The sequence below is a fragment of the Thermobia domestica genome, chromosome 1 (assembly GCF_964235325.1).
Source record: "Thermobia domestica chromosome 1, izTheDome1.hap1.1, whole genome shotgun sequence".
NCBI lineage: Eukaryota > Metazoa > Arthropoda > Insecta > Zygentoma > Lepismatidae > Thermobia > Thermobia domestica.
In genome coordinates, this window is record NC_137454.1 from 85,986,786 (window position 1) to 85,997,341 (window position 10,556).

The 10,556-nt window shown below is 32.4% G+C and overlaps 1 protein-coding gene across 1 annotated transcript; it reads left to right on the forward strand.

Moving 5' to 3' along the window:
* Window positions 1-1,811: 1,811 nt before the first annotated feature.
* On the forward strand, window positions 1,812-7,495 carry LOC145666234 (putative gustatory receptor 2a). Its single transcript, XM_081733301.1, has 3 exons — window positions 1,812-1,877; window positions 3,543-3,632; window positions 7,101-7,495. The coding sequence occupies exons 1-3, from the start codon at window positions 1,836-1,838 to the stop codon at window positions 7,212-7,214; spliced, it is 246 nt and encodes an 81-aa protein (XP_081589427.1). The 5' UTR covers window positions 1,812-1,835; the 3' UTR covers window positions 7,215-7,495.
* The last annotated feature ends 3,061 nt before the right edge of the window (window positions 7,496-10,556 follow it).

Below are 10,556 nucleotides of genomic sequence, written 5' to 3' on the forward strand. Positions count from 1 at the left end.
TTCAAAATACCTTAGTGTCGAATACAATGATCATGAAATAACATATTTAGAATAAATAGTAACAAAGTGATATGGGATTAAAAAATTGATATAATCCAAACGTTTTGTTTCGAAGAAATGCTTAGATAATAATCACATTGAATCACGCCCATAGGTGGTTTCAGTACACCCATGGTTGGATCTACTACTAGGCTCACCGGGTCCAGGCCTAGGGGTGCAAGTTGAATGAAAACTTAAAAACAAAATGAAATAAAATGCAAAAAAATATAGTAATAATAATAAACATGATTAAAGTCAGAATAAATTACCTTCAAGTAATAATGCTTTTAAGGAGTGTATTGGCTTCATTCATTAGTGCTGGAAATTGAGTGAAATTTTAACATTGTGCTTGCATTAGACAGTTACATAGAGACAGAGGTGTGACTCTGTTGTGCTAATCACGATTTCCCCTGCTGTTTCTGTACGCCTCACAAGATCCTATGACCGTATCAAAATTTATAAAAAAGTATTTAAACTAAGGTATGCGTAAAATAAGTAGCTTTTTCAAATTTTTTATTGTGTTAAAATTTTGTATTTTATAGTGGAGAGCGGTAAACATTTCAAACTAGGGACGGAAAACATTGAATGTATATGTAAAAATTACAACGTCGTTTATAGCAATTTGATATCTCAAACTGTTCTGGGAAAATGAAGAAAAAAGGTAGAGATTGTAGTTGCTACCTTTTCGTAAGTCTAAAGTGGGAGCACTTATCAAACATGTGCATATCGCCAATTCCCCATATGGAATAATTTATTAACAATTGCTTATGAATTAAACTTTAGAACAAAAATACACGAAACAAAAACCTATAGTGTCAGTTTGGTTAGCAGTTAATTGAACAGAATAGTGATTTCATTGACGCTAACATGAAAAATTTGATGGATAGAATCATATCGATATCTCGATAGTCATAGGCAAGTGTCATGGGTCGAAATTTACAAATGTCACTAAGAATTTCTGTCTCGTACTTCGTAAGTGTTTTTGGATCATTTGGCATCGCAAAATTGAATGTGTCCCGAGGCGTAACTTGAGACGATGAAAATTTTCATACAATACAGGATGTCCGTCTAACTCGGGATAGGCGAACCCCTGGCAATAATTTCTAGTGGTTGTAATTACAAATTCTCGATTTACATAATTTTAACCAGTATCGCAAACTGTATTATTGTTTACCATGTGAAAGGAACAGTTTCAGGTACCACACTCCTAGAAATGACATTATGACATTTACGTCTATATTGGAAACCTTTCATAATACATGATTCGATGTGACACTTACGTTTCTGTGTGTTCATTCAATTTGTCAACATGGCATCCGGCTTCCAGTTTGTCCAATTTGTAGAATATTTGTTTTCGATTAACTCCATGAAGTGAAATATATATATATATATATATATATATATATATATATATATATATATATATAATATCTTCACTCACTCAGATATTTTGCTTCGTAACATCATGATGAAAGCGTTCACTTTCCCTGGAGTAATATTAGGTTCAAATACAGTTAGGAATAAATGTTCGAGACTCAAACCCGAATTGTTTTCTGTTTTAATATCTTGTTCTTCCTAACTTAATTAGAACGTAAAGCAAAATCCTAAGTCTAATCCCAATAATATTAGGAAGTTATACGGTATACTAATAAGAAAAGACAAAATGTAAAGTGAAACAAAATTAGACAGAAACAAAGACTGTGGTTAAAAATCCATTTGAAATTGTAGAGAAATAATGATGAAAGAAATTTTTATTTTTATTATTTCAGGCTGCAAGAACTTATACTTTATTGCAAATGTTCAACCAAAAGTTCATGGATAAGTCAACAAAGGAAGAGGTAAGAATTGTTCCTATCTTATCCAGGGAAAGGATATTTGAAAACTAAATCTGATTTTCACATGCAGTTTTAGGAGACTTTTAACTTCCTGAGACCTAATTAAATTATATTTTTTTTAAATATAAAAATATTGCTTGTTATAATTGTTTGGAAATAAGAGTAGTTTTTTCCTAATGTACAGGTGAACAAAGTAAAGACAAGTATTGATTTTTATCCGGAGTTATCTCTGGCATTGAAAAAAATAATTGGTTATCAAGAAATATGAGTACTAAGGCTATAGTTTATGCTAAATAATCATATACATAATATGCAGCTCAATAACTGATAGAATGTCTTGATTTTATTATATTACGTCATTGATTTACACACTTCCAGTTTCAACATTACACATTAAATTAAAGTAAGATTTTATCGCACAAATTTGAAAAGTATCATCTGTTCCGAATAATAAACGCAATAAATTTAATATAGATGTGTTAGTGATGCCGTTGTACCATGCTTTTGAAGACAACTGTTGAGCAAAATAATTGAACAAACTTTTTTTTCGGATTAAGTAAAGAAAGAAACGCAAAATTACTTCAGTCATGAAGTAACTGGAGGTAAAAATATAGAGCAAGAATATCATACACAATTAACTTCGGGTAAGTCCTTTATAGGGGAAATAGCAAGATTGTTAAGATTTGGTACAATGTCTCAAACGTAAATACCCCCAGGATTTTTACAAATACATAATTTCTTCTTTAATGTTCACCATTAGTGTTGTCGAAGAGCTCCTTCATTACATATGCTTTTACCAATTACATACTAGATTTACTCCGTTTCGTTCTCAGTATGTCATTATTTCATTTCACTGTAAACCATAAAATTGATCATTTTAGAGTAAAATGGTTTTAAAAGTTTCCCTATAGATTAACAGAGAGAGATGGAACTCAGAAATGATTGAATTAAAATAAAAATGAAACCATAGAAATTTGGAAATGTCCACAAACACTATACTTTCCACCACAATATCATATTGTCTTAATTTAGAATTAACTAGGATTATTTCAAGTCAGAGGTAAGCTCTCTATAATTGAGCCACATAGCAGCATTATAACTGGCTTTATTAATTGTTACAATGTGCAGTATTTCACGAAAATTTCTTTTCCGCAATAGGAAGTTTGAACTGTTTCCGATCAATCATCACCTGAAGTTTTATTCAACTTACAGTTAGCGTACTTGGACTTACCTTGTACTTAAGTGTGTGTTTCACTGACATAAGATCATTCAGTCCTACTGACATATGTAGTAAATTGAATGGGTTAATGTTAGTATTTATCTATTGTATGCTATAAATTAGACTTGTCTTATATATATTTACAATGAAATATTTGAATATTTTAGTTTAACGTCTCACTATTATGCTCCGAAAGGCGGTGATGATGAGCTAGATGAGAATGACGGAATGAAGAAAGTGTAGAAAACGAAAGAACCTCGAGAAAACTCACGCACATGATATTTCTCAACCACAAAGCCTACTTGATGTGCGTTGTGATCGAACCGGAGATTCCACGCAAGAGAGGTGAACGCTCTGCCACTGAGCCACGACGGCCCCTTGGATTTTTTTGTTGTTGTTAAGAGTTAAGAAATTCATTGTCTTTCAATTATATATTTGGATGCTTCCAGATGAACATGTTTTCCAACCAATTGTCGAGTAAAAAGGTGGAATTTTCTGCTTTTGGATTCTTCCCAATTGACTTTCCTCTATTATGTTCGGTACGTATGTTTAATACCTTAATGATACCTTATAAATTATCAATATTGTAATTTGAATCACATAGAGCTAGATAAATGTTAATTGTTTTGATGTGATTGATAGTGATTATAATTTGCAATTCTTACTTGAAACATTAAATAATATTCCATGTACCATAATAATAGACGCGTTATTCTATTGATCTAAAGTCAAAATCTTAAATCTCAACAAATATTAATGTACATAAACCAGATCATCACCGACATCTTGAACTATGACATTTTTATGGTAGCTTTAAATAAGCATCGCTAATGCGTACGCCTAATACTGTTAAACATTAGTTAATGCATTTAAAATTAAAGCTGAATCGAAATCATTTAATTAATACAAATCACCACTATAACGTACGTTGATACACGGCAAATTATGTTGCAGTGAAATGTTGCATATCACATCTGCTTTCTTATTTGTTAACCTAACAATTCCTTACTTTTTCTTTTACGAATAGAAAAACAACATTGTTTTTGCATTTTCTCATATTACTAAAGACTGAAATCAAATGCAGTCCGTCTCGCTTTGTTACAGACTTGCGATATGGCAACGGTCTGGTAAACACTCACTAGTGTCAACAGCAAGAATCGTATCACTTGTACGTATTCATGCTTGCTCTGTCGTAACACTCAACCAGTGAGTTGGCTGGTAGGTCTAGCTGCCGACGAACTTACCGGTTTTCATCGGTTTCCAGTAAAATGGAGTTATATAATGTCACAGCAACAATTTTGTGGATATCTGAGAATCCACTGGAGAATGAGTTGTCATTACTTATACAATTGTCATTTACTCTGATGAGGTGTGTATTGCAGTAACATCTACCGAGTAGGTAAATACTAAAAAGAAGAATTGTAAATTCTAATCTTTGCGAGCGTTTGCGTTACAGACTAGAGTGGATATAGAAAGTCAAGACAATGTCAGTGGATTTAAAGATAAGTAACAAAATCGAAAAAATACTTATTTTCATCTTTGCAAACTGATGAATGAAGAACTGCTGTTGATTTGTTTTAGCACGGGGGAAACTTTGCATGATACAATGTCAGAAAGAGAGGCTGCTCTCGAGGAGATTCATATCGGTAAAAATTTTATTTTTTATCGTGTAACGTACATTGTTCGTCACAGATAGTTACAATGTAGGCTCATAGTAAATTGATTTATTTCTATTTCTTATATTCAGTAATTAAATTACTCTTTCATTACTTGTCTATACAAGTTTTAGGTTAATTACTAGTTGGCCGCAGTATTTGCGTTGTGTTATATAAACTAGCTTGTTTCGCTTTTATTCTGCTGGTTTGCTTTGACCCCGTTGCTTTTTATTGTCTTATCAAGAAGCGAAGATGAGATATTGCTTTTATCGATTGTGAGAATTCATGTATTCTCTTAAAGCTAAAGAGTAATAATCTTCAATGGATCCTGTCTTGAGTCAAAAAGTAAGTCTACAAATGGCGTTTAGATTGCTGTAGTTTCTTAAATGTCTTTCCCTTTTCTTTCCACAAGTTGAGAAAGGTCATAGCACAAGAATTTTCGGTATCAAAGAAAGTATGGAATGAGGTCAGTTCGCGGAGTAAATTTCAGACCTTTAATTAATGTTATTCCTCATTTGTCGGTTCTTTCTAATTCTATCTATTCTTTTAACGTTTTATATTTTATATATAGTTATATTTAAGCCATTAAGTCATTATTAACACGTTTGTTCGGAGTACACAGAATTTTCCGTGAAACAAAGAGAGAGAGAGAGAGAGATTGATAGTGATAAATTTCTATGCGGTAATTTGACTGCGCGTATACTATGTACTGCAACCAAAAACAAGGAGAAGTACTGCATGTCAGTGTAATATTATCTACAAAACATAAGCGATATGATGATATATTGGTGTGGACTTTAGTGACAACAGAATCATTTTTAAGTTAGATAGTGAGACATATAGTGATATAAAAGAGGACATATAGTGATATAAAAGAGGACAGAAACCATCACCTTTAAGATGCCATTATAAAATTGTTCAAGACAATGAGTATCTGCACGTTTTGTTCCTTTGTTAAATATATTTTTTATTGATATATTGATATATACATCTTAGGATGTTTTCTCGACTTACAAGTTCTTTTTAATATTGCCACCTAAAATGGTTTCATACCGTACCAAAGTAACCCATGAAAATATTAGTTTACTTGGATAATTAAATGGTGTCCAAGTGACCTTAAGTTTTGAATGCATTTGCAGAATACAATATAAGGCAAAGGTCCTTTTTAGTTCGGGACGACTAGAAGGGGATATCTTAGGTAAGGGCAATAGAGATAGTGAACTAATTTCTCTCATGGGTCACTTTCGTCTGATATCGAACCATTTATGGAGGTAAGGCACAGAGACACAAAAGTATTCGTTAGTCAAAAAATAAGGATCACAATATATATCACAATGAATATATATATATTCATTCCAGGGCTTAGAAGTACATAACGCGTTACATTTTTTCAAAGTAACTTTAACGGTAACGCATTACAAATTTTTAAGTAACGTACCTATTTCGTTACTTTTTTTGCGTTACATTTCGGATGAGTAATTACAATATATCTATATTTTTTCGGAAACAAATGTTTCTTTTCTGTAAGCAAATTTCTCAGAATGGAGCAATGGAGCATGAACTATGTCAGTGACCGACACAACGAAACAGATAAGATCTCATGGAAGATGAGTACACCTTCAGGGAAATCATGTGTACTGATTGCAAGCACTTGGAAGATTTTGTCAGATTTTAACAGTTCCAAATCAATACATTCAGTGAGTGAACTGCGACTTCATTGGTAGTCTAGTTTAGTTTGATTGGTGTTGTTTTTATAAAGATGGAGAACAAAAATATCTTACCGTTCGAACATTTGAAAAAATACTTTTTCTTAAAAGCTGAGGATGATGGTGAACAGAATTTAAAAGTAAAGTGTCTGAAGTGCCCCGGCGGGAAATATTTATCAACAGCCAAGACTTCGTGGGTGTGGGAACGAGGTCTCCAGTTAACCCAAGACCTAGAATATATAGGCCTACATAGCTTATTTTTACATATACAAGCCGTATATGGATATGCAAACCTGCGCTATAACTGTCTACTGTCTAAATAGATAGATAGGTAATGTAACACAATTTTTAATGGAAACCAAATAACATCTAAGTTTTGTACAGATCGCAGCAAAAGTTACAGGATTTCTTTGCAGGAGACTATGTTTATACAAAAGTATTAATAATTTAGTCTGTCTGTCAGTCTTTAGATGTTTTAGTCTGCTATAATTAAATCAAGTGACAATTTAAGTATCATTTATAGAATTAAAGGTTACAAAATTATGTGTAACTAATGTCCAAACTACATCGATATATGTATAAAATTAACATTAGTTAATTTTGTTTACTTATCTAACAACAGTTTGCTATTTATTCATCTTTGCAGATGGCAGGAACGGTGACAACATACTTAGTAATTCTGATACAGTTCAACGACAAGGGAATGTCAACAGTGCTTAACAACATGACAATCGATGCATTCGTTTCCGATGTACAGTGACGATGCAACAATGTAACACAATCATACGCACTGGCAGTTATATCCAAGGAAATGAAAGTCGTAAATGCAATAGACAATGGTTCAGTGATACGATAATCTTACGTTAGAAGAAGTATATCCAACTCTGAGAACATTAAGTGAAAGATATTTGAAATTAAAGTTTAATAGTTAATAATTTTTTAACGTTATTATATGTTTCTCTTGCTAGTATTCCATTGTAAAGCTTGATTGCGGGTTTGTTTAAGTATGTTTCACTCTAATAGAACTGCTATTGAGTTCGATATTGCTTACCACAAATAACAATTTCGACATTAAAAGTAGTGGTAAATGTTTAACAGAAGGAATCCAGAAGTAGGTAAAAAAAAAAAAAAAAAAAATTACAGGAGAAATAGATGCAAGTACTTACAAGGTACATTCACGAAGTGTCCCCTCGGGATTCGTGTAAAATTAATTCAAATGCAAAACACTACGCTCCCCAATGTGTATTGTACTAATTTTAGCGGCCCATACTGGTAATTCTCATATTTATGGGCCTTCATATGTCCGGAATTCAATCATACACAACTATAACACTCGGACATAAAATTGCTTTTAGTTTCTTTAGATGTAACTGGACATGAATGTGAGCATGTGCAAAACAAATTGGACCAAGTACTGCTTCTCTGACACATGTTACCTACCCCGGCCGTCATCTTGGATCTGCCATATTAGATTCAACTTTCGTTTTCCCAAATGGGAATAAAGGCATGTGATACATTAAATTAATGTACAATTTTCTCGGAAATTCACTGGTATAGTGAATTATACCATAACTTGTACCGTTTGGAAGGTATTGCATGTTAAATCTCTAAAGGCACTTCGAGAATAGACATTGCAGAGTAATATCAGTTATGCTTACGTTTTTGATGTTTAGAAATCAAAACAATTTCTAACCGGAAAAATACTTTAGGTAGGCCTATAAATAAACTCTTTACAATTAGTGTCACAATCATATTACATTTCTGTGAATGATTGTTATTACTTCCATGTTATACTATATCAAAGAAGTATTGTATTACGGTTAAAATGCCTAATGTAATTTCAGATACGACCAGATTTGAGTGAAGACCTACAATTTCCGTATTGATGTCTATGTGTCTGTATGTACTTCAGAGAATATTTCGTCAACAATAAATCCATAAAAGATTACATATACACACGGACCTTGCACAACTTTCTATTTAGTTCAACCCCGTTCAATATTCGTGAAGTGCCTGATATTTAACCTACAATACCTTGCAAACGGTACAAGCTACGGTAAAACTCACTACACCAATGAATTTCCGAGAAAATTTTACATGAATTTGATGTATCACATGCACCTATTTCCATTTGAAAAACCGAAAGTTAAATTCAATATGGCGGATTTAAGATGGCGGCCAGGGTAGGTAACATGCTAGAGAAGCAGTACTTCATCCAATTTGTTTTGCATATGCCCACATTCATGTCCATTTATATCTAAAAGAAGCTAAAAGCAATTATGTGCCCGAGCGTTATAGTGGTGTATGATTGAATTCTGTGTATATGAAGGCCCATAAATATGAGAATTACCGTTAAAAGTAGCACAATACACATTGGGGCGCGAAGCATTTTACATTTGAATCAATTATACAAGAATCCCGAGGGGACACCGCGAATGTATCTTGTTAAACCTAAAATAACCTAACCTAAACTAAACTAACCTGAACTAACCTAAACTAAACTAATATTAATAAAAGTAAGCGAAATTTTACCATTTTTCAGAAATTATGTGGGACCTCAATACTAACATAAACTTACCTAACCTAACCTAAACTAAACTGACCTAACCTAAAGTTACCTAATCTAATGTGAGCAGAAACTAACGAAATTGTAACACTTTTTGAAAAAAGTAGGTGGATCCCTTCTGCTAAACATTTTCCAAAATAGTTCTTATTGATCTCGGAAATTACGCTTCAGGATTTACTCTCATGCATGCCATTTTGATCAACTCAGTGAGATATATCGATTGATACATGTCTTTATAATACTTGGATATTTTCTTCAGTATACTCTAATGCTATTGTAGAGTTTCTCATTAAGATGACCTGCCTAAGTCATGCCATTTCAACAAAAGTAACGTGTGTCTCCAAGTAACTTTTTTTTAATATTAGTTTTTAACACTGCAATGTATGTAATGCCGTGTAACCCAAAAAAGCATGAACTATATCAATCTTTGTCAGTGCTGTGATAGGCTATGGTTTTCATACACCCATGCTGTAAACAGGGGTTAGTGTCTCAATAAAAATATTAACACAAAATGATAAGAGTTATTTTGATGCAAACCTTCCTAAAGGGTATACATATTTCCATAGCAAGAGTTCAAAATATACCTTTTGTGTCTGAAAGTGAAGCAAAATAAAGACATAGTATTGCACTTTTGCATACTTTTTGGTCAGGTTAACACATTTGCTCCCTTTTCAATAATTTTTATTTCTTTAGCATCATTTCCATTTTTTTTTAATTCTCCAGCAATTTTTTCCTCACCTTTTAATCTTATTTTACAAAGGAAGTGGGAACACGAATAAACTGTTTTCACTCTTGAACAGAGGCTAAAATTCCTTGTTTTACTTTCTGCGACAGATTAAGAGCTATTAAATTTTGTTCGCAATTTGTTCAAATGTTACCCAAAGTAAAGTTGTTGTGTGTTATTTACTATTGTTGAATATGGAATGTTAATGTAATGTATTAGCACAATAATAATAATATATTATTAGTACCTTGATTATGTTTTCCCATATCGTTTCATTACTTTATCTTTCAAATTTCTGACTATAAATTTCTACATTAATGTCAACTATTTACTGCTAATAATGAAATAATGTACATCATCAGTATACTTAGTCACATTTTAACAGAATATATTGAACTATCCTATTACTAAATATTTCCGGAGGTGTCTACGATTACCTATTAGTACAGTTTAATTTATTATTCATTACTAAACTATCCTATTGCTGTAATATGTTATTTTACTGTAAACTAACCGTTAGTTCCGGCATGTTGAATCATGATTAGTTGTTAACGGTGAGGATACCAAACAAAATGTCACCATTTTCTAACGCAGCAGAAATCATTGGAAACGCCGCTGTTATTATTTCTTCAAAACGTGTTCGTGGCGTTCCCAGCTAATTAGGCATTTTGAATTGGAAATTTCTCATTAACTTTGAGGGTACAAAATGTAATATCGATATTTTCTAAGGGTGAAAAACTCGTAGAAGACGCTGGTGTTCTTTATTCTTCAGTGCGAATTGGTGGCGTTCCAAGTTAATGGTAATCCGGCAT